The 24,486-nt window shown below is 40.5% G+C and overlaps 1 protein-coding gene and 3 long non-coding RNA genes across 4 annotated transcripts; 1 reads left to right on the top strand and 3 right to left on the bottom strand.

The window, feature by feature from the left end:
* The first annotated feature begins 76 nt into the window (after positions 1–76).
* LOC124279862 lies at positions 77–5,315 on the top strand. The gene is made up of 4 exons (XM_046715736.1): positions 77–1,072; positions 2,424–2,700; positions 3,149–3,298; positions 3,807–5,315. Exons 1-4 carry the CDS (start codon positions 1,003–1,005, stop codon positions 4,222–4,224), a joined length of 915 nt encoding a protein of 304 aa, XP_046571692.1. The 5' UTR covers positions 77–1,002; the 3' UTR covers positions 4,225–5,315.
* Positions 5,316–9,069: 3,754 nt separating this feature from the next.
* Positions 9,070–18,003, bottom strand: LOC124279853. The gene is made up of 4 exons (XR_006899498.1): positions 17,971–18,003; positions 17,448–17,583; positions 17,043–17,055; positions 9,070–9,080 (listed from the first exon to the last, which is right to left on the bottom strand). It is a non-coding gene; the product is annotated as an uncharacterized LOC124279853 (long non-coding RNA).
* LOC124279854 lies at positions 12,524–13,428 on the bottom strand. Its single transcript, XR_006899499.1, has 3 exons — positions 13,300–13,428; positions 13,081–13,206; positions 12,524–12,595 (listed from the first exon to the last, which is right to left on the bottom strand). It is a non-coding gene; the product is annotated as an uncharacterized LOC124279854 (long non-coding RNA).
* A 1,046-nt stretch (positions 18,004–19,049) lies between the features above and the next one.
* On the bottom strand, positions 19,050–19,964 carry LOC124279858. Its single transcript, XR_006899502.1, has 3 exons — positions 19,918–19,964; positions 19,411–19,487; positions 19,050–19,086 (listed from the first exon to the last, which is right to left on the bottom strand). It is a non-coding gene; the product is annotated as an uncharacterized LOC124279858 (long non-coding RNA).
* Positions 19,965–24,486: the final 4,522 nt, after the last annotated feature.

Raw genomic sequence — 24,486 nt, 5'->3', positions numbered from 1 at the left:
AAAACTATGAATGCATGTTTAGGCAAGGTAAACATCATCCATTCAACGTAACTACAACCTGCAGGCTTCTCCCACACACACCACAGTAACACGTGACGAATACGAATCATGCCTACCGTCTTCTAACGCTAGTTTATTTACGAATACTGAATAGCAATGCTGATGAAAACACATTGTTTTCCTGACACTTTCTCATAAAATAAATATACAGATATGACTTGTAATTGTTCTAAAGATATTTATTCCCTGAAACTTAATAAATTGACCAATTAAGCAAAGCTAAAGTGTTTAGTCAACCACACGAATCTACTTGAAAGGTACTGATTCTAAAAATTCCCAAACTGTCTTTTTGAAGGATATTTTAGGTGTCTCCGTATTTGTTAGGTATTTGGTTGTGTGGGTAACTCTACATCTCTTATCCTATTCACGTAGATCACTGCTGAGGATGTTAATAACTGGTTCGCGTTGTCTGACGTCGAGTACTCAACGACCAGTTTGGATGGTCGTTAAACCACAAACAATGTTGACCAGCGATATGTTATATTGGTTTCTGTTATATCGAACAGACGGATATATCGAGCTCCCCTCGAACTGATTTCGACACTGCGGTATCCAAATGTTTTCGACACAGTCCTCCTAGAACTGTGATGCCTCTGACACAGTCTGTACTCTGTCTCTCTGTATAATACACATTCATCACATGCATTCACTGCTTTGCTCATTCTCACATTTATGGTGTTTACACAGTGGTAATCTGGACAACCATACATGCGTCAGTTATCACATATATTTACTCAATGACGCTGCTCACAAGTAGATAAATATGCTGAATAACGTATTCAGGATCATAAACATGTATACCAAAAGGTTCCGCTTTCTATGCATCGTGTGCCGGCGCTTTGAAACACACGTTCACGTTTTTTCCTCATGTTTTACTTCCTATTACCTACAACTGATATCAGCATCTCGTTGACGTAACGCCATTAGCCCTCCTCCTCCACCATGTCGGTTGTACTTCACAGTGGCGGGATCCTTGGCTTCTGTATAGCCCAAGGACTTTCAAGTACCGCGGGTAAGATTTCATCTTTGTCATACTTGTGTTTTCACATAACGACGTCTTCACAGGACTTCAGTAATCAATTCATGTATGTCTCCTCATTGTTTCTTCTACATCCTGAGTAATTTGTCGAGAGAAAGATTATGCTCTGACTTGGTACAGGGATTTCGCCGATATCTTAATGTCAACTTGATGTCGTAAATTCAAATTAGAGAAAATGGACATGTATTTTGTCTGTCAGTTTAAGAACTTGCTTAAAATTGCTCACCGCTCACTGATATACTTGTGTTTGTGAATGGTGAACTATCATGAACGACTGACATAAGAGCGAATTATGGTAAAAGTATTTCTCAGCTCCATGCTTGACATAACAGTGCTTGATGAAATAAGACAAACGTACTGATTGATTTATTGCTTGACGTAAGAGCGAATAGTGAAGCAAAATAGACGTGTAGATGAGCTTAATGCTTGACATAACCGTGAACAAATGCGCACGAGCTTTGGTCGGTTTTATCTTCATTCAATTGACTATGACTTGACAAAAGAATATGTATGATACTTTCTAACATAATAGAAAAGATACAACGGTGTGGTTTAGGAGGTAGTACATAGGCAAATTTCAATGCCCATCCTACATGACAACGACAAGTAAAAACTGGACCAGGATCAGACAGACCAGTGACTGAGTGAGTGAGTTTAGTTTTACGCCGCACTCAGCAATACTCCAGCTATATGGCGGACGTCCAACTACGTCAAAATAAAATGTCCTGGATTTGCGTTCTTCGGTCATGTCCTATTAAAGTACACAGACTACTGGGGACGTATTCTGACCGAAATCCTGAACTGACATATGTAAGCTATTGATAAACCATGTACGTCATTGTCAACCTCCGAGAGAAGGAAATCTGCATGGTGCTAGGGAACACTGATTGGCTGAATAATATCTGGATCCTATGTTAGCTTCTTGTCATCACTGTGCTCAGATCCTACTTTCCTCATCCATGACTTCAGCAACACGCAGTCACTGATCTGTAACAATACACCAATACACATCTGGATGTCTCATCACTCGTTTTACAATAGCTGGAAACCATGTGTATAAGTGAATGTCCATGTCAAATGAGGGAGTTCAACCATCCTCTGTCATTACTGGCAGCTAGTGTAGGTTAACCTATTCGGTTCTAGAAACTCTGAAATTAGGCTTACCGACATGGCCTTCCTGGAGAAATAGAACATGGAGTTCAACTGGCTTTAAGTTTTCTTCTATGATGATTTCAGCCTGAATTAATTAAAAGACTTAAAGTGATTTGAAGTAGCACATATATTTAATGCAGAGTGTACATTACAATGTGATCTGTCTATACAGTTCCCACACAGACGCGGACAATCTGCTCTGGTAAGTTCGGTCCGATGTGCTCCCTGACCTGTGGTCATTGTGTGGATGACGAGCCATGCCACCAGGACACGGGCGTCTGTTTGAGAGGCTGCCAGGATGGTTTCACTGGACACAGCTGTAAGGAGACGCTGGACTCGACCAGCCCCTTCCAGGCCGGACTAGCTGGCGGGGTTGTCATGGTGGTTGCTGTCCTGGTCATCGCTGCGATTGTTGTAGGTGCTCACTATCTGTGGAAGAAAAGACAGAGGTAACATACATCCATAAAACGCAGTGCACCTAAAACACAAGCGTTGTCTTAGTGAAACGATGACAGTAAATAAACAAACCACAAAGGCCTGCAATAACCAGTTCAAGACACACGAAGGGCAGTATGAGCAAACTCACATGTAACGGGAGACATTGAAACAAAAGTAGGTTTGGCTGTGATGTTACACGGCAGCCCACAGGGAACGAGTCTGGTCCCTGAAAACCTTGGCCTCTGTGCATGACGCACACATAAAAAATCTCTGCTAAAAGAAGAGTCGATTGAACAATTGTCGCATATCATAAGCATATTTGTTTCAGCAGTATTACAGCTGTAAGATGTTGTTTGTAATCAACTTACCAGCTAGTCCAATGTAATCGCCTCATCTAACTGAGATCCCCACGGCACCATGTTATAGCTTTTGACATTTTTACTTAATATTTTGATGCAGAAGCAGAGAAAACGGGAACCTTGAATCAGGATCACCTCCGTCTAAGGCTAAAGTGTCAACACGCATCTTGTCCGTGTTCAGGAAGGGTAGTGACAACAGGAACACGTATGTGGACGAGGAGTTGGTAAAAGGAGCACGGGGACAAAACACGTAATTCTGATTACCATTTTCCACAGCGCACATAATCCCACAGAACATCTAGCACGTGTGTGTGTGTGTGTGTGTGTGTGTGTGTGTGTGTGTGTGTGTGTGTGTGTGTGTGTGTGTGTGTGTGTGTGTGTGTGTGTGTGTGTGTGTGTGTGTGTGTGTGTGTGTGTGTGTGTGTGTGTGTGTGTGTGAGTGAGATTGGGAGAGAGAGAGGAGTGGGGAACGGGTTGGGAAGGGTGGGAGGGAACTGACTTGGAGGAAAATTATATTTCCCTGGAATTTTTGGTGACATATTTCTAAAAAACAAAGCAGGCACCCTTCCAAGCGTCACAATGGCCTCCTTGTGCGTGCTGTGTATATGACCCGTTGTCAGTAATGCCAGCCACTTTGGGCATGCCACTCCTTTGCTCTGTAGTGATTAGAATTACGTCTGAAAGAAAGAAATTGTTATAGGCTTATGTCCTATCATTTCGAGTTGTCATGGTTTTCTTGATCTGTTACATACATTCAGAACTGACACGAAGCAAAAATCAGAAATGACGTCAACACAGCCCAAGACTGTTGCCTTCGCAGACGAAGCTGGAGCCAACAGCGTTGAGGACAAGAGCGCTCAGAAGGGTTCAACACAGGCAAAAGCTGCCCCAGTTGCTGCAGACGACATGTATGAGGTACCGGTCACCCCCGACAACCTGAAAGTGGACATGAACGTGGACATGCCCGGCGACCACAACGTGGAGGACAGCGAGGGTAAGGTTGAGGATCCAACTCAGGATACCTGGTACGATGTGCCGCCTCCTCCTCTGCCGTTTACTGAAGATATCTACCTCAACGTGGGCAACACAGAAGATGTAGATGACGCCGCCTCCAGGAGTGATGATTCTTCCTATGAGATACCTGTCTCATCATTGACTGGCCAGAATCAGGCTTAGACTGGGAACTGCAGTTCCTGTACATGTGTGATATTGTAGCTACTTATGAAGTGAGGTGGATTGGAGATCTCAACAGAGATCTATCGCCCAGTGGTTTAAACGATCACTCATTACGATGACTTCATCTCCAACATCGGTTCAGTTCGTACAACAATAATTATTATTGTCCTATGAATATTAATACTGAACTGTTATTAGTGTTTTGTGTCTACAAGGGGGAAATATTGTGACGTTCTCCGGGATTTCTCCACAATTTCCACTGAATAATCCATGTATATCCCATTGCTCTGTTATTGTGTACACTTATCTCATTTAGTTTTGAATTATTTGTGAATGCCATTTGGTTATTTTCTTCTATGCGGTTAGATAGCTTCCTGCATGTGACTGAATAGTTATATCTACAGAATATAACACTGTGAGCTCAAGGTGTGTTTTTGCACACTGCATGTACTGAGCTACGTTCCTATCCACAGGTCACAGGCTCATTGTGTGTCTTTGTGTGTCCACGAAATGGTGGTCAGTGGAACATCCACAATAACAATGTGCAACTGACCAGTCACTGCCCATTCATTTGGACGTACATCATCATGTTGTACCAGCAGGACGTTGGGGTAGCCTAGTGGTTAAAGCGTTCCCTCGTTCGCAGAAGACCGTGTTCGATTCCCCACATGGACACAATCTGTGAAGCCCATTTCTGGTTTCCCCCGCCTCGATATTGCTGGGATATTGCTAAAAGCGGCGTAAAACCATACTCATTCAATGTGGTCTGTCTCTAGCCAGCCATTCATTACTTACTTCGTCCCTGTTGGGACATAATCCTGCAACCATTCATTAGTGCATGTGTGGGTGTAGGTAGCAAATATTATAATGTCTCATATAATCAATATGCTCTCATTGAACAGATGGTCATGGTGACATGATCAGACCCCGTATTCGTATATTCCTACCTAACGGATTTGTTTATGTGAAATAATCTTTCGTTTAACGTATTGTAACATTATTCTTTGAAGATTAACCTATTGTATACAACCGAATATTTTGTGGTTGTTCTCGCTAGTTTGTATTCAGTGGAATAAAAAAATATAAGCTTATTTAATTGTATTTTTGTTTTCCTAAACCAGTTAGTTAAAGTCTCCCTTCACGCCACGCACTACCCCGCCCCCGGAAGTGACATATATTCCCATATTACTACGATATACTCATGATTTAACTTTACCCAAACTAGACTAGAAGCGGTTGACTGGCGTTAAGCCAAATACAACAGCTGAATACACTATCGGTTATAAAGAGATCATGAATCATCCATTCTAAAGAATAGAGAGTCGAGCTTGTTTGACCGGTTTCCTGTGTGACCGATACGTCATGCAGCTCTTTATCAACACCGATCTAAATACGCTGACGCTATCGTTTTCACTGTTTGCACAATACATACTCAGGCTTTGCCACACATGTAATACACGTCCTTGTTAGTGTGAGAGGTTGTTTATGCGAGCCTTCGTGTATAGAAAGCCATGTATTACGCCCGATTTACTTCCTTCTTTCTTGACTCGGTTATGCTCTGACATACAGCTCGGTAAGGTGTACAGAGTTCTCTCCCTTAACCATCCAGTATGCTCTGATAATGCGCTCGGTATTCGACTGATGGTAATTGTTTTCGTCTGAAACAAACCCATGCTCAGTTTCCCTGAAGTTGTACCCGTCCAAGTACAGTGTTTCGTCCGGCTTGCCGCCCCCCATCTTGGTATATTGATTGATTGTCGTTTAACGCCGCACTCAGCAAAATTCCAGCTTTATTGCGGCGGTCTGTAAATATTCGAGTTTGTACCAGGTAATCCAATGATCAACAGCATGAGCATCGATCTACGCAACTGGAAACCGATGACATGTGTCAACCAAACCAGCGAGCCTGACCACCCGATCCCGTTAGTCGCCTCTTACGATAAGCATGGGTTACTGAAGACCAATTCTAACCCGGGTCTTCACGGTTAACTCCGTGGTATAGAATGTGAATGTTCTCAAAGCGCCGTTAAGCACAACACACACTGACAAGTGATTACATGGTCTGTGTATGTGCATTGTGAGGCATTCAGCGTTTAGAACAAGGAAACAATCGGAGGGCGAAGCAATTAAAAACATCTTTGTAAATGATCCAATTTGAAATGTTCACAATATTATGAAAATCAAATAGTTAAGCTCAATGATATTCTATTGATATTTACAACAGTAAAGCCGAATTCTGTCTTAAATATTTGATTTTCCAAATTGTATACCACTGTCTCTGACAAACTTCAGGTAAAACGTTATTCCTTGATCAGTTGATCCTTTAGTTGATAGCTATAGCTATAGCTATATATCTGACACAGAGGTTCGGAACGACAGTAATGCAGCTTCACCGCTAATATTAGGTGGTTCCTGTGAATCAGTAGGTGATGGACGATAGCTTGATACGTAAACGAATACCTGATGCACGTCTCTCTCTTTCATCCGCTTGGGAAGAACCTGTGTCCGGAAGATGGCTGTGTGTGTTCTTTGGCAGCTTAATACATACTTATGTATATTTGCTGCATGCTACAGTATCTGCACGAAGCTAAATATATTTAACAGCGAACATGAATAACATGTATCCTAGTGCCCACAGCGGGTATTATGGACATGTGAAACCTTACAGAACTGGCAGAAAGATGAGTTTAGAAAAGTCTTTATCTTTGCAAACATCACGTGAAGGGCATCTATGTGATACCCTGTGAAAGGATGTATCACTTCACAATAGAAATCACAATGTAAAAAACATGTGAATGCACTGACACATCTGGATAGCTTAGTATCCTTGGGTTTACTCATGGACTTATTAAAGATAACAAAAACAAACTGTCCACATGTTTCAATATAACTAAATTTGCATGCATCAGTGAGTGAGTGAGTAAAAATATTAAGTCACTTTGGCAATCCTTCAGCCATATCGTGATTATATCAAGTTATAGATTTATAATAAGTAAAGCTAAATTATAAAAACCTGTCAACGAAGGACAGTAAAACAATTAGAATGTCACAGATATATATGTAAAACCAGTAATTAAATCTAAAACATTTTATCCTCGCATCAGTGAAGGCTATTTGAGTATCTTTGACCACGACACACGACACAGACAAACGCTTGTTGTTACACCAGATCTCTTGTAATGATTTAGGAGATAAACGTACTGTGTTTGGAAATTAGATGAATGTTAGTCCGAATTGATAGTCTCTAAATTTCATTGGAAGCCGAACGCGTAGCGTGAGGTTTCAAATGATTAATTTATAGACTATCATTTTTTTTCACTCATTACTCACGTATTAAATGTGAATATTAGCAGAACATAACTCCAGATTCAAAGACAGGTGAACAGTTAGTATTTTGTCAAGTCACCATGGGCAGCAATGCAGGCTTCAATGCGGCGGGGCATACTACTGATCAAAGAAGTTAGAAAGTCGTGGTCCATGCTGTCCCAATATCGGACCACCTCTTCTTTCATTTCAGCAATATTTGTCAGATTTTACTTATTGACACTTTCCTTCATAAGTCCCCAAACATTTTCTACTGGATTTAGTTCAGGGCCATAGCTTAGCCAATCTAATAATGTCAGATTTTGGGTCCGAAACCAGGCTTGTGAATGCTTTGAACGATGTTTTGGGTCGATGTCATGCTGGCAAATCCAAACAATTTCATAGAACACGTGAGCAGATGGAAGTAAATGTCCCTCGAGAATATCTGTGTACCGCTTACTGTTCACATTCCCTTCAAATACACAGAGGGGCGTTGTCCCTAAAACAGATATGCCACCCCACACGTTACACTTCGGACTGTACTTTGGGCGCTGAAATGTTTGGTCCAGAATGTCAGTGTATTAGGAAACAGCCACACAAAACTTTCATTTGAGAAAATCACATTGTCCCAGTTAAAATTTCTATGCGGTAAAGCACCAGTTCAACCTTCGCTCCTTTTGTTCAGGTTTCATGATCGGTGATGGAATTCCTCGACTTTTCTGCAAAACCATTGCATGCAGCTCAGTTCTAATTGTCTCCTTACAGACAGCCACAGTTCCTCTATCAATCATATCCAGCCTTTAGTTTTCTAAACTCCTTCGTTTGTTTTTGAAACAAGAATACCAAGCCGCCTCCTGTCACCGGCAGTCAACTTTCTGGGCCTACCTGCGCCTCCCTGGTGCTCAATGCCATATCCATTTGCAATATTTTTCAAAACACGATAAACAGTGGACAAAGGGATGCCTGTTCTACTTGAAATCACTTTAGCTATCCGATGTCCATGTTATAATACTCTAAAATCAACTTTCTCTTCTCTAAATCATCAATACTGAGGATCACTGAAAATGTCGTCTGCTAGCAAGTAAACAAAGGGGGATAAGTTTTCACAAACTAATGAAACAGGATTAACAGAGTTGTCTCTCTTGAATGAAACCAAGCACTTGATAGCTGGTCAAGGTTGTTTATACTAGAAATCCAATTAAACATATTCCTAAAATTCTCAATAATTTCTGGTCATACTATATCTCTCAACGGTATGTGGTGAGACTCGCACACTCATTTCGTGTATATGATACAGTTAGGGAAGCGTGAAAAGGCAACTAAATATACAAGCATTGTTTTCAGAAACACTGACTGGAGCAAACTGAAGGTTAACGTTGTCACGACGATCAGTAAGACAGATGGTCATCTGTTCTGTACTACCTAACCGTACGTGTAAGATACTAATAGTCGTGTATGTTACTACAGCTACAGGTACCAGTGTCCATGGGCGAACAACAATAAAATGTGGGCGGGTTGCAGGTGTTTTCGTCAGCTGTAGAACGTATACACACCTTGATACATTGTACAACATTTCGTGTGATATGGGATATGAAGATTTATTTGGAGGTTAAATCATAAATTCTTACCAAAGACACAATTACTTCCCTCATGAAGCACCTTACACAGTGTGAAGACATGTTGGCAAGACCATTCAGGCTTCCGATTTCTGTACCATTTTACAATCACTAACCTAAACTACCATCACATTGATATCCGTGAAGGTTCATAATCCGTCAGCGCCACATGATGCAGCACATAGGGCTGGTCATCACATGTTGACGTAGATGCTCTGGGACTCCAGGTAGGCTGCGGCCACGTCGTAACACAGGGCAACGTCAGCCTGGGAGACAGAGAGGAGATACATGTGTGCTATGTGAGATACATGTGTGCTATGTGAGATACATGTGTGCTATGTGAGATATATGTGTGTTATGTGAGATACATGTGTGCTATGTGAGATACATGTGTGCTATGTGAGATACATGTGTGCTATGTGAGATACATGTGTGCTATGTGAGACACATGTGTGCTATGTGAGATACATGTGTGCTATGTGAGATATATGTGTGCTATGAGAGATATATGTGTGCTATGTGAGATACATGTGTGCTATGTGAGATACATGTGTGCTATGTGAGATACATGTGTGTTATGTGAGATACATGTGTGCTATGTGAGATACATGTGTGCTATGTGAGATACATGTGTGCTATGTGAGATATATGTGTGCTATGTGAGATACATGTGTGCTATGTGAGATACATGTGTGCTATGTGAGATACATGTGTGCTATGTGAGATACATGTGTGCAATGTGAGATAAATGTGTGGTATGTGAGATACATGTGTGTTATGTGAGATACATGTGTGCTATGTTAGATATATGTGTAGTGTGTGAGATACATGTGTGCTATGTGAGATACATGTGTGCTAAGTGAGATACATGTGTGCTATGTGAGATACATGCGTGCTATATGAGATAAATGTGTGATATGTGAGATACATGTGTGCTATGTGAGATACATGTGTGCTATGTGAGATACATGTGTGCTATGTGAGATACATGTGTGCTCTGTGAGATACATGTGTGTATATGTGAGATACATGTGTGCTATGTGAGATACATGTGTGCTATGTGAGATACATGTGTGCTATGTGAGATATATGTGTGCTATGTGAGATACATGTGTGCTATGTGATATACATGTGTGCTATGTGAGATACATGTGTGCAATGTGAGATATATGTGTGGTATGTGAGATACATGTGTGCTATGTGAGATACATGTGTGCTATGTTAGATATATGTGTGGTATGTGAGATACATGTGTGTTATGTGAGATGCATGTGTGCTATGTTAGATATATGTGTAGTGTGTGAGATACATGTGTGCTATGTGACATATATGTGTGCTATGTGAGATACATGTGTGTTATGTGAGATACATGTGTGTTATGTGAGATACATGTGTGCTATGTGAGATACATGTGTGCTATGTGAGATACATGTGTGCTATGTGAGATACATATGGGCAAGTATCGTGTAAGTATGGTACATACAAAGATGGGCTAGTAGGAATCTTCAGGACAGAATTATGAAACATTTAAGAAATATAACTTTTTCATAGCCATTACCCCCCAGTTTACCTAATTCTCACATACTCGAATGTAAGACCAATAGCATTTCTAATATGCGTGCAGTGCATCACAGAGTATGAACAGAATTAATAATAATCAGTCGAGTTGTCAAATATAAGCAGTATGGCCATTAGGCGACGATACGAGTGTATGAAGCAACTATTACAAGCGTGTACATTTCAGACTTATTGGCTCGCATTACACACAGGTTTCAAAACTGTACGTTTAAATATTAGACTTTGTTCTTTGAAATTGTAATAGATACGTTCATAAAGACATGTGTAGAGAGCTACCTGTGGACATATTTATGTAAAGAAAGTAATCAATCATAAGATATGAATAATGATACAAAAGGTGAGCATTCCCTGCAATGTGAAATCGCCTATATGCTGAGAATTATGATGGCATTAATATAACATACGTTCATCGTAACAGGTACACAATGGTGGTACATAGTCTCATGTACATATGATAGCTTCAACAGTGATGTATTGCAACTACATGTGGACATACCTGTGTGATGTCCCGATCCAGACAGTGGACCATCGCTCTCATGTTGTTGTAGATCTCAGCTCTTTTGTCATACTTCAGGCCTTGGACAATATTTCTCAGGATGCACAACATGGCTGCATTCTGTCTGCCGTCATCGCTGGAACAAACAGGGCGAGTCAACAGCTGGTGAGATGCTAGTGACAGAGATGCATGCCGTTCACACCAACATCATTAGAATCTATGACTCGTGTTGTACGCCATAGTCAGAGCAGTCCACCTAACTCACCATATACATTGTACTAGGTCAACCACAGTAAGCACTGGATCGATCCTTGTTAAATAACGTTTAGAGCTGTCTGTTCTTACAAGGGATCAGGTGTTTGTTTGTGTTATGGATAGATGAGTGAGTGAGTGAGTTAAAATTTATAGTCACATCGGCAATATTTCAGCCATATTGTGACTTAAAAGTTATATATTAACAATAAACACAATTACAATATAAAACACCTGTCGACGAAGGACAGTAAAACAACTAGATTATCACAGTGATAAATTTAAGACTAGTAATTAAATCTAAAATATAATACTTTTAAATGACAATACAATATAAAAACGGCTATAGATTTCCAACAACTGAAGGTAGATCACCATACTAGGGACCATGGGGACTTACAGTACATTTGCTTCCTGCATGGACCCTAGCTGGATTTACACAATCCCTTCAGCCCTTAGCAATTTAGCAAATCTAGCCATACATTAAAAGAACAGGTATTCTACGATTAAAAAAGTGGAACGTTTTAATATACTTCGAATGTTTCGTAAACTCTCAGGATATGGATAGATGAGGCATACAACTATCAAATGTACCGATTTACGAATCACAAATATCTTATACGGAAAACATCTGAAGATTCACAACAGATCATCTGAAGATTCTCAACATCGTAAATTGTCGCATTTGAATATGAGATAATTTCCTATTGGAAAGAAGGAATACATTGTGGAGATCATTCAATATTTCTAATTCAGTGACGACTTTGTCTTTCATGTTAGCGTGATTTGTTATTTAATTAACTGGACTATCCATTTATTTGTCCTCTGTTGACACATTCGTTCATTTATCATCAACATGTGTTGGACAAATAAATATTAAGATTATATTAGGCCTTCCAGAATTATGTCTGTCAGATTTCGCAAGCTGTAAAAAGGCATAGTTGTTGAGATTTTTTACTCGAACATATCCCATGTACTTCCCTCACCTGTATATGACGGTAACTGTATTGGGACTGACATCTCCTGTGTAGTGGTCAATTTGTTCCAGAAGCTCTAAGAAAGTTGAAAGGGGTTCCTCAGGTAAGATGTTTAAGATGTACACACGTACAGGTGTTGGTTCAGCAGTCTGTTACGGAAAATGAAAATGACCAATAGTAATGTTTCAGTACATTACTTTAAACTCGTCAAACACACTGACTGATTTCTCAGCCGTGAGTGATGATCTGTTGACCTGACAGACCTGACCCATGGCAGGTAGGACAAATCGCTGAGATAATTATATTGTCACACAAATAATGCCTTTAGTTGATTCATCATGATACTGGAACCATGTTGTCAATAGGAACACTGCGTTGTGTTTTTTAAATGAAATATTGATTCATACAATAACAATTATTCATTCGGTGAATAAACAGTGCCAAATGAGGAAGAACGGTTATAATCATTGTGAGTTTCCTTCCTTCCTGAGCCCAATGTGATGTGAACTATACTTAAGTATATAAAGTATATTTAAGTATATTTAACACTTCACCACAAGTCATGTCGTAACTATATAGATACATCATCAATGTCTTCATTTGGTGGGTGTTCCTAATTACATCGTGAGCCTACCTCCACCTGTCTGTGGATGTTCAGGAGGGTGATGTCAGTGTTGACGGGGACCTCTGTGGAACATCTGACAGTCACGGGGCCCAGATCCAGGCTGTCTCCTGGGGATGGAACAAAACTGGACAGACTCTGAAACAAAAAGACTCAAGTTTGGAAATCTAGCGACAAGAAAATGAACGTTTGTGCACAAAGTGATGCCACAACTGGATTAACATAACCCACCTGGTGCGAGTCTGGCAGGACAATGACGGTGGAAGAATCCCGTTCATCTGTGAGATTCCAGAACAGAGACGCCGTGGTGACGGAGGGGGCCTCAGTTAACAGGTAGCCATTCACGGACAGGTAGGACTGAGGTGAAGATAACAAGACTAAATGTACCTTTTCCCTTTAGATGGCGTTGCCATTACTGAAGGATAAAAGAATGATAACTACCTTTACAAGGCCATGGGAATATGTCATGAAATATGAACTTGTAAATAGCACTATCATATCCAGGTATTTACCAGGTCTCTCGTTTATCGACTATGAACCATTGCCAAAACACCATTTGTTGTTTACAGGTATGTACATGGTGTCTTCAACCAAAAAACTTTTCTGTACCCGAGATCTGACAGCCATGATCTCGGAGCGTCCATTGATACACACACGACCGTTGACACTGGCACCTGAAATAGCAGTTTCATACTTAATATTTCTCTTGTCTGGAAATTCAGAGCGTCAAACGGATGTACATGTAATGGAATTATCAAACAATGATAGTTTAAAAGCTGGTTAACAAAAGTATTATGATTAGCTGTGGACTTTGTCTTGACATTGAAGATGGAGAGAAATTTATGGATGTCATTTCACCTGACGAAGGTCTTGGCACACATTCCAATACGTTGTGTTACTGCAAAGTTGCCATCCATAAAAAACCCCAACTTACTACTGATGGTGACGTGTGAGGAATGGAAAACAAGACATCGTATCACTCTGCACATCCGAATAAGAAATAAGTGAAGGATTCACAACATACCATCACAACATCTACCATCACAACATCATCTGACATCACAACATCTACCATCACAACATCATCTACCATCACAACATACCATCTCAACATCATCTACCATCACAACAATTTCTACCATCACAACAACATCTACCATCACATCATCTACCATCACAACATCTACCATCACAACATCATCTACGATCACAACATTATCTACCATCACAACATCTACCATCAAAACAACATCTACATCGCAACGACATATACCATCATAACATCATCTACCATCGCAACATCGTCTACAATCATAACAACATCTACCATCATAAAATCATCTACCATCACAACAACATCTACCATCACAAAACCATCTACCATCACAACATCATCTACCATCACAACATCATCTACCATCTCAACATACCATCTCAACATCATCTATCATCACATCATCTACAATCACATCATCTACAATCACAACAACATCTACCATCACAATATACCATCTCAACATCATCTACCGTCACAACATCATCTACCATCACAACAACATCTACCATAACAACATCATCTACCATCACAACAACATCTACCATCACAGCATCATCTACCATCACAACATCATCTAAGATCACAATAACATCTACCATCACAACATCTACCATCACAAAATCATCTATAATCACAACAACATCTACCATCACAACAACATCTACCATTACAACATCATCTATTATCACAACAACATCTACCATCACAACATACCAACAGAAAATCATCCACATCACAGCATCATCTACCATCACAAAATCATCTACCATCACAACATCATTTACCATTTCAACATCATCTACCATCACGACATCATCTACAATCACAGCTTCGTCTACCATCACAACATCATCTACCATCACAACATCTACCATCACAGCATCATGTCAACATCAACGACCATCACAACATCACCTACCATCACGACATCGTCTACCATCACAGCATCATCTACCATCACAACATTATCTACCATCACAACATCATCTACCATTACAACAACATCAACCATCAAAACATCATCTACCATCACAACATCATTTACCATCACAACATCATCTACCATCACAATAACATCTACCATAAAATATCGTCTACCATCACAACAACATCTACCATCACAACATCATCTATCATCACAACATCTACCATCACAACATCATTTACCATCTCAACATCATCTACCATCCACAACATCTACCATCACAACATCATCTACCATCACAACAACATCCACCATCACAACATCATCTACCATCACAACAACATCTACCATCACAACAACAACATCCACCATCACAACATCATCTACCATCACAACAACATCCACCATCACAACATCATCTACAATCACAATAACATCTACCATAAAATATCGTCTACCATCACAACAACATCCACCATCACAACATCATCTACCATCACAACAACATCTACCATCACAACAACAACATCCACCATCACAACATCATCTACCATCACAACAACATCCACCATCACAACATCATCTACCATCACAACAACATCTACCATCACAACAACAACATCCACCATCACAACATCATCTACCATCACAACAACATCCACCATCACAACATCATCTACAATCACAATAACATCTACCATAAAATATCGTCTACCATCACAACAACATCTACCATCACAACATCATCTACCATCACAACACCAACCATGACAACATCATCTACCATCTCAACGTCATCTATCATCACATCATCTATCATCACATCATCTACCATCACAACATCTACCATCACAACATCATCATCCATCACAACATCTACCATCGCAACAACATCCACCATCCAACATCATCTACCATCACAACATCATCTACCATCACAACATCATCTACCATCACAACATCTACCATCACAACACACCATGACATCATCATCTACCATCACAAGATCTACCATCACAACATCATCTACCATCACAACATCATCTACCATCATAACATCATCTACCATCACATCTACCATCGCAAAAACATCTACCATAAAAATATCGTCTACCATCACATCATCTACCATCACAACATCAACCATGACAACATCATCTACCCTCTCAACATCATCTACCTCTACCATCGCAACAACATCTACCATAAAAATATCGTCTATCATCACAATTACATCTACCATCACATCATCTACCATCTCAACATCATGTACCATCACAACATCTACCATCACAACATCATCTACCATCACAACAACATCCACCATCACAACATCATCTACCATCACAACAACATCCACCATCACAACATCATCTACCATCACAACATCATCTACCATCACAACAATCACAACAACAACTACCATCACAACATACCATCACAGCATCATCTACCATCGCAACATCATCTACCATCACAATATCATCTACCATCACAACATCATCTGTTATGGTCCCTATTCGGAAGACATTCACCACTTAGACATAGTTTCAGGTGAACAATTGACTTCGGATAAAATGATCTCAGCCAACGGCTTGTTGCAACAATTTGGAAGGACGACCAGTGTATTGAAATCTTCTGTGTGAGATGATACCCGAGGGCTGAAGACATGACCGTTTCCATCAGTGAGACTGTTCATACTTACCCTTGGACTCCTCCTTCCTTTGATCGTTCACGGTCTACAACGACAAAAACAAAATATTCAGAATTTGTAATGTAGGCGTTATTAAGTCCCTTTTTCATTATTAGTTCCGTGTTGCCAAAAATAAATGTTAAAGTTGAATTATTTCAAAGCACCTACCTCTATGAAATCGGTAATTGTCATTCGTCCTGTGGTGAATGTCCCTTGTATATCTCGGCTTCTTCGAAATTCCTCAACACTGATGACAGTGTTGCCAAATTGGAGTGCTTCATACAGAGCCAAGTAAACACACGTGTACTGCTCCTGATGCAAAAACAAATCAACAGTTCAATATGGTGATGGATGACATATAATGCAGTAAAATATTTAACTGAACATGTTGTGCATCATGTATTATCTGTTACAAATTATATCCCATGCTGATTATCTTGTGTAAGTGGTCTGAATTTCAGTCGTTTGATAATGATAATAGTATTTTCTAGGGGCATGGTTGTCTCCAGTAATAGTTTGTTTTTATATCGATTACATTGCTTTATCCATCAACGGCCAGCAAATATTGAAAGAGAACAAGTATGATGTGAATAATACAAGAAGTAATACATGAATTTAAAGAGAACAAAACAGTGACATTCCAATCCATTCTAGAGCCATTGCATCATATGTGATTGTAGTCCTATATCATTACAGGTCCTCACCTTGGTCTGTATCATGCCCTTCCTCTGGTCTCTCATCCCCGAGACACAACCAAACACATCCACCGCATCTTCAGCCAGAGCCTGGTCCAGCAGGTAGTCCAGGGCGATGTAGGCTCCTGTCCGGCCGATCCCAGCACTAGGGACAATAAAAAAACACAGTTCGCAGTAACATTCCCTATTAGATCAGCTCATTAAAAACTGGAAACTTACTCACCGAAACATACACACACTATCTTTCATAAGTCCATCATGTTCTCTGGTTGTATGAATACCAGAATGAGTATCGTTCTATTTGGTCAGAAAACTAATACCACTACCTGTATATCCCTATATAAATCGTATATGACAATTATAATCAAAATGATCCAATATGATCGAAGTCCAATTAAAAAATAACAGTGTCACGGCAGTGGTGTCATTGTTCGAATGGCCTGTGCCATGTTGGTATTTTCCATCAGAAAATCAGAACACGAAATCTGAATTTATCGAATGTATGATCTAATGTTGAAGCTGTGTCAGTTACCTGCAGTGCACCAGTAGATGGTCACCCTGGGTACTAGCTGATCCCCTGACCAGCCATAGAAACTCAGTCAGAGCCGTGACGTCGGGGGTCCCGTGATCCAGCCATGATGTAAATTGGAAATGATGAATACACCTTGTTGTGTTTGTCTGAAGTCATGTAAAACATCTTTAGTGCGAATTGTGCTTTCCATAAGTCAGAATGGCCCTGGGACTACATCCACGCACTGAGATTGGCTTATGAAGCAAAAGTGTTTGATACATTCATGCTTTATCTTGTATGTTGATACATTCTTTACCTTTGTCAAATGAAAGTATAGCGTACCTTTCTGTCTGTAACCTGTAGTTCTCTGACGGCCCAGTGAGCTCGGATACTGGACTCGGTCACAGAGATGATGAAGTCGCCTACATGCTTGTCTGATGTATCTGACCAGTATGCCTCGCACTCCTTCTATTATTAATACACTGAATAATTGTGTTATCAGTAAAAGGACATGTAAGTTGCTTTTCACTGTCTCGACATTATATACGAAGCATGAACGTTCTATTAATCAGAATCACTGACTGACATTCACTTCTGAAAACCCCAAGTACAATCTTGTACGTTCTCACATCAGCAAGAGCAACTTGCAAATAAAAGGAACATGCCATGAATTATTTTATTCATCAACATGACAGGTTTTGATCCACCTTGAACTTACAACGTATTAAATTGTATCAAGTGGGTTAAGAAATTCTTTAGTTCAACCCTCTAACCATCTGAAAACGTACCCTTCCCAATTCCCGAAGATTTGTCACCATGACGATTCTTGTACAGTTCTGTTCCCAGATCATCCTCCAGAAGTCAGTCAGGGTACTGGCCTTCGGAGCTGTATGAAATACACAATACGTTAACAAGTGTTGTTGTTTCTTATGGTGTCTTTCATCATCTAGCAAGTTATGATTGAACCCCGGTCATGGAATTTATATCATACAGGTTGTTCAAAGGGTAATCACTGTTCTTCCTTCTCTTTCTTTCTATCTCATTCTCTCTCTGTCTCACTCTATCTCTCTTCCTCTCCCCCGCAGTCTCTCTAGCCGTACCTTGTGCTGCTATGTAGGCTTTGGGTTGAGTGTGTCCCTGTGGAAAAAAATCGTATTGTTATTATAATAACATAAATAGCAAATAGTAATAATGTTCAGCAAACATGTTCCAAGTAAACTACCCGTGTAGGTCCGGGTAAGAATGAACCTTCAGTAACGCATGCTTGTCGTAACAGGACACTAACGGGATCGGATGGTCAGGCTGGCTGGCTTGGTTGACACATGTCATCGGTTCGTAATTGCGCAGATCGATTCTCATGCTGTTGATCAATGGATTGTCTGGTCCAGACTCGATTATTTACAGACCTGGGCCATATAGATGGAATATTGCTGAGTGCGGCGTAAAACTAAACTCACTCACATTGATGTAGCTGGCGTTGATGTAGTCGGAACCAGGCTGGCCTGGCAGCTCCTTCAACACGACCCGAGTGACATCGTCTGTAATAGAGAAGACTGTGATGTAGGAGACTCTACAATAGGGTAATATACGGGTAGCAAGTGAACATGCTATATATATCCACTAACACCTTCTATCCTGACGAGAAGGGATACTCACGGGCACAGGATGTGCTCCTTTTTTTCGAGTTTTTGCTCGAACTGATCATAACGAAATCAAATCCTTTGGAAGATCAAGAAGCCACAAAGAAAGACATCATACATTGCGATTCTGCTTCGTAATACCAGAAAGAATTGTCCACAAGAAACACGTAAACTGACAGCGGGTGAAAACTAACATCATGTATCTTATGCTTGAATATATGCTACATCTTTGTTGATGCCATGCGTATCATCAAGTTAAAACAATTGTGACATACATAACAATTTCACTCGAAGGAAAGTAATTAATGCCCCCACTATAAACACTCACATGGATAGAGACCTATGTATCTGTTTTTTGCCCTTGTTTTCCTCCAGCTGGGAGACATCGTAAGGCCCGGTGAAGGTGGTGGGCAGCTTCTGCAATAGATGAAGGAACAAATATCCACCAGACTGCAGAAAAATCTATGAAGGTGGTTAATAATGTAATGGGGCAGACACATGATTACTGGGCTCCTAAGGCTTTGAAATCTCGTCCGAATATGTATATTACCAACAATAGTACTGATTCAACTGACCTGATACTCTGCCTGGAATCCCCCGACGGGCACCTGCAGCTCCTTGATCCGCTCCCCCAGCTGATCTACAGACACCACTGTCACAGCAGGAGCTCTCGCTATGTTGTAGTACGAGGCATTGTGGTCCTTCCCTGGGACAGGCACAGGGTTGTCCACTCCCGTCTCTCCTATTCCATACACAGAACTAATTAGGGGGGCATTCTTCTCAGTGGCAACTGTTGAGCTACAATCGGGAATGCTCTTGATACGAAGTTGTTTGACAGCATGAGACTCTTGATCAACAGTTGTTTGACAGCGAGATACAAGACACTTGATCAAAAGTTGTTTGACAGCGAGATACAAGACACTTGATTAAAAGTTGTTTGCCAGCGAGATACAAGACACTTGATTAAAAGTTGTTTGACAGCGAGATACAAGACACTTGATCAAAAGTTGTTTGACAGCGACATACAAGAATCTTGATCAAAAGTTGTTTGACAAGCGAGATACTAGACTCTTGATCAAAAGTTGTTTGACAGCGAGATACAAGACTCTTGATCAAAAGTTGTTTGATGAACATTACAATGTTCAAGGCCTTATAAAAGCTTTCACGAAATTCAATTGTGGAATTGTCCATACAAGACGCATCGGTGACAAAAAAGTATGAATTCATAACTTTCTAAAGTATCAGTTTTCCTTATTGACTTGTACCACATGATCCCTTATTTTTCTAGATGAACAATTGACTCGCCTTTGCATGTATCTGGGACGGGTAGCGGTGGGGGTACAGGATATGCTCACCCTTTAATAACACCATGTATAAACACTTTTTAAAAGTGATTCATAAATATAGTCGGTTTCGTACAATCCACAAGCAGGGTTCTGTCGCTTCTATTTACATTCCGATACAGAACAGAGGATATATTGTTTGGGTATATGTGTGGAACTGGGTATACAGCAACTAGACAGTGTGTGTCTTGTTATACCAAAACTTAATAACATGCCTGCAATGCGTCAGCTGCTCATAGTGCGCTTGAAATTCATTATCACCTTTGGGTGAATTAGACATATGTTAAACATATGTTAAACAACGTTACTGGCTTAAAGCGACAGCAAGTGGGTTACTGATCACGGATCCGTGTGGAGGACGGCCGAAGCCCCACAAGTCCAAAGAGTGATCCCCCCTGCTCAAGACAGTCACCCAGTTACAGCTCTCTGAGACCAGTGTTACAATAGTACACAAGACTTCGAAAACTAACCTTTTCGTGTCTGTACCAAACTTTGGTTTTCAGCTTTCTCATGGCCATTCCTTCGTCTCCTGGAGAAACAATTCATGTTATGTACCACATCGCCTCATCCTATTAAAGTCTGACAAACATCTGACTGTATTAGAATTTATCCCAGCACGTTGGTGTGTATTGTGTTAAGTAAGGATATCAATAATGATACTTTGCCATGAGGGCCACACCCATCATGATATTGTTCGGTGATATCAATCTGTGGTGTAAATATATACGTTTACTCATCACCTGACGAAGACCACAATCACAAATGCGATGACGGCTGCAGCAGCGAGGACAGCAACTACACACCCTGCGATCACACCTGCATCTATCGATGGTGTATCAACGAGCTCTGCAACGAAGTCTCAAGTCAAACAATAGTGACATACAAATAAGTATCTTCGCAATGTTAACACATCTTTCACTTTTGCCTGTACACATTGAATAACTTACAATTTGAACAAACAAAAAAAGAGTCAACAGACTTGAGTATGCACACTGTTTTGGTATGAACGTTACTCCGGTCATCTATCTTCTTAACATGTTTTTCCATACCTTTTGCATGCAACAACTATGATCAAATATGTACACGCAGTCTGTAACACACAAATGGGTCACAAATCTCAAGCAAACTTAATAAAGGAATATTTCAAAGCTGATACAAAACTTTGGACCGTTTTCTGTGGATGATATTTCAAAGCATATTGATATGCATTTGTCCTCAAAAGTAATGGTTTGTGGGAATCAACAAGACATGATTATCTTCTGTTCATTCAGATCTTCTGTACCGTCATAGATATTTGATCTACAATCTGATGCATATTACAACCGTTATCTTATCACAGTTTGCATACCGTTGTATACTGTGTCTGCCCACAGCTGTAGGTTCATCTCAACTAAACATCTCCTACTTATTATATGATATATGGAATAAATGTTGATATATTACTTTGGGTGTCGTCTTCTCCAATCCACCCTGACAGACATCCTGACTCACACAGACTGTGTCCCGATGACAGGTGCCCCACCTTCCCTCTCAATATCATGGATATCAACAGAAATGGGCTTCACATATTGTACCCATGTGGGGAATCAAGCCCAGGTCTTCGACGTGACGAGAAAAGGTTTTAATCATTAGGCAATCCTACCGGCCAAAATATGCATTACTATTGCTGACGGTATATATGTTGTGTTATATGCAACCCAACTTGTCATCCCAACTACCAGGACAAAACAAGCCAGTCATGCCTTTTCTGACTCTGTCCCGATCCTCTGGAACTCCATCCCCCTTAAGATAGGATGTGCAGAAACACCTGACTCCTACCGCAGACTGCTGAAAACCTATTTCTCCTTAGAAGCCTATCCCTCCTAGACTTTGTGATGCGCCGTGGAACAGCTTCAAGTTGGATACATGGCGCCATGGAAATCCATTATTATTGTCATTATTATTATTATATGTATGATACAATCAAAACAACAAAGCAAGCTTCCAGTTATAACTAAACCGCCTCCGTGGTGAAGTGGTTAGAGCGTCCGCCAGAAGAGCGGAAGGTCGCGGCTTCGATCCCCGGCTGCCTCATCCAAAAGACGTTAAAATATGGTACTTGTTGGTCCCTGCCTGGCGCTCGGCATTAATGGGTACAACAAGGACTGGTCGGCTCGGAGTCAGTATAATGTGTCCAAGTGGGGTATTCATGCTTAACTGCAGCATGGCATCTAAGTGAGCTAGCACTATAAAACCAGCTTAAGTCTAAGTACAAGCAGCCACATACACATACACACGTATGCACGTCGTCATATGAGCGAAATATTCTCAAGTACGACGTTAAACCCAATTTCACCTCCCCTCCAGTTATAACTGGTAACAAACCTGATGTGCAATCGGCATCTTTCCAACCGGGCCTGCAACCGCTTTCACACCTCCCGGTCACGTGATCACAGTTGATAGAGGTTTCAATGCAGTTCCTGTCAGAACACATCTTGGAACAGCGTTCTCCATACGAATGTAGGCATTCTGTGAAAAAACGACACATGAAGTCGGTCTTTAATGTACTAACAATGTAGGAAGGCGTCATTAACAAACAGCTAACAAATAATTCTTTTAATAGTCTGTTCAAACATATATGGGAGGCTATTTCTGTGCTACCTATTAGTCAACAAATATCTTACTCTGCGTGCAGTCTGTTCCCTTCCAACCTGCTCTACAGCCCCAAGCACACTTTCCTGTCACGTGGTAACAACTAGAGTTGTCGCCCTTGCAGTTCCTGGTTGAGCAACTCTTGCTGCAGTTGGCTCCATAGTGGCCAGTTTCACATTCTGAAAGAGCAAACAATGCAGCATGTCACTGTAGCGAATATTGTATAATGATTGATTAATTCGGTTTATTTTGAATGAAAATGCAGTTTAAACATAAACACAGTGACAGTGGAGAAGACATATTAACTATAACACGTTTGGTCAGCCAGCACGGACCTGTATCACACTTTTGGTTTCTCCATCCAGGCAGACAGACTCCACTGGGGCAGATGCCGCTCACGTAGTCGCACACCTCCCTGTCACAGTGGCAGTAGTTGTCACAGTCAGCCCCAAAAGTACCATTGCTGCAAACTTTCAGTGAATGAAGTAACAGTAGCAGGGTAAAATGCCACAGGAACACCATACAGATTGCCATCATGACCCTCTAAGGCGCCAGGTATCTATGTTTTTTATTTGTTGGTAAAGTAATTGTACAGTAGCAGGATACAATGCTACGATACAACATTTCAAAAACATAAACATTGAGTTATATGAATTCTATCAGAAGCAATACCGATTTCGACATATGCTTGATTTGAAGGGTTTTGTGCGCGTATTTAATAGTCTCAACTTTACAAAGTCTCGCCTTTATTTTCTGCAACATACGGCTATTTGGCATTCGTTGGAAGTGTAATTTGTTGTAAAACAATCCTGTAATTATGTTGGCGTAATTTTAGTTAAAAATTATTCAGTAGATGTCGTATCCGTGTTGTTATGATATTATGTTCTAGCCCATCTGATGTAGCAGTGGTGACTTATCCAGAT

Source organism: Haliotis rubra, unplaced genomic scaffold (assembly GCF_003918875.1).
Source record: "Haliotis rubra isolate DU_JTF1 unplaced genomic scaffold, ASM391887v1 Scf258, whole genome shotgun sequence".
Taxonomy (NCBI): domain Eukaryota; kingdom Metazoa; phylum Mollusca; class Gastropoda; order Lepetellida; family Haliotidae; genus Haliotis; species Haliotis rubra.
Note: the sequence above shows the minus strand (reverse complement) of the source record. Positions and strands in the feature narration are given on the sequence as shown.

What these genes read in the sequence shown, in the direction of transcription:
- LOC124279862 (XM_046715736.1), top strand. Translation starts at nt 1,003, where the DNA reads ATGTCGGTTGTACTTCACAGTGGCGGGATCCTTGGCTTCTGTATAGCC. An exon ending in AGGACTTTCAAGTACCGCGG is followed by an intron (nt 1,073 to 2,423) that starts GTAAGATTTCAT and finishes CTGTCTATACAG; the next exon opens with TTCCCACACAGACGCGGACA. An exon ending in CTGTGGAAGAAAAGACAGAG is followed by an intron (nt 2,701 to 3,148) that starts GTAACATACATC and finishes ATTTTGATGCAG; the next exon opens with AAGCAGAGAAAACGGGAACC.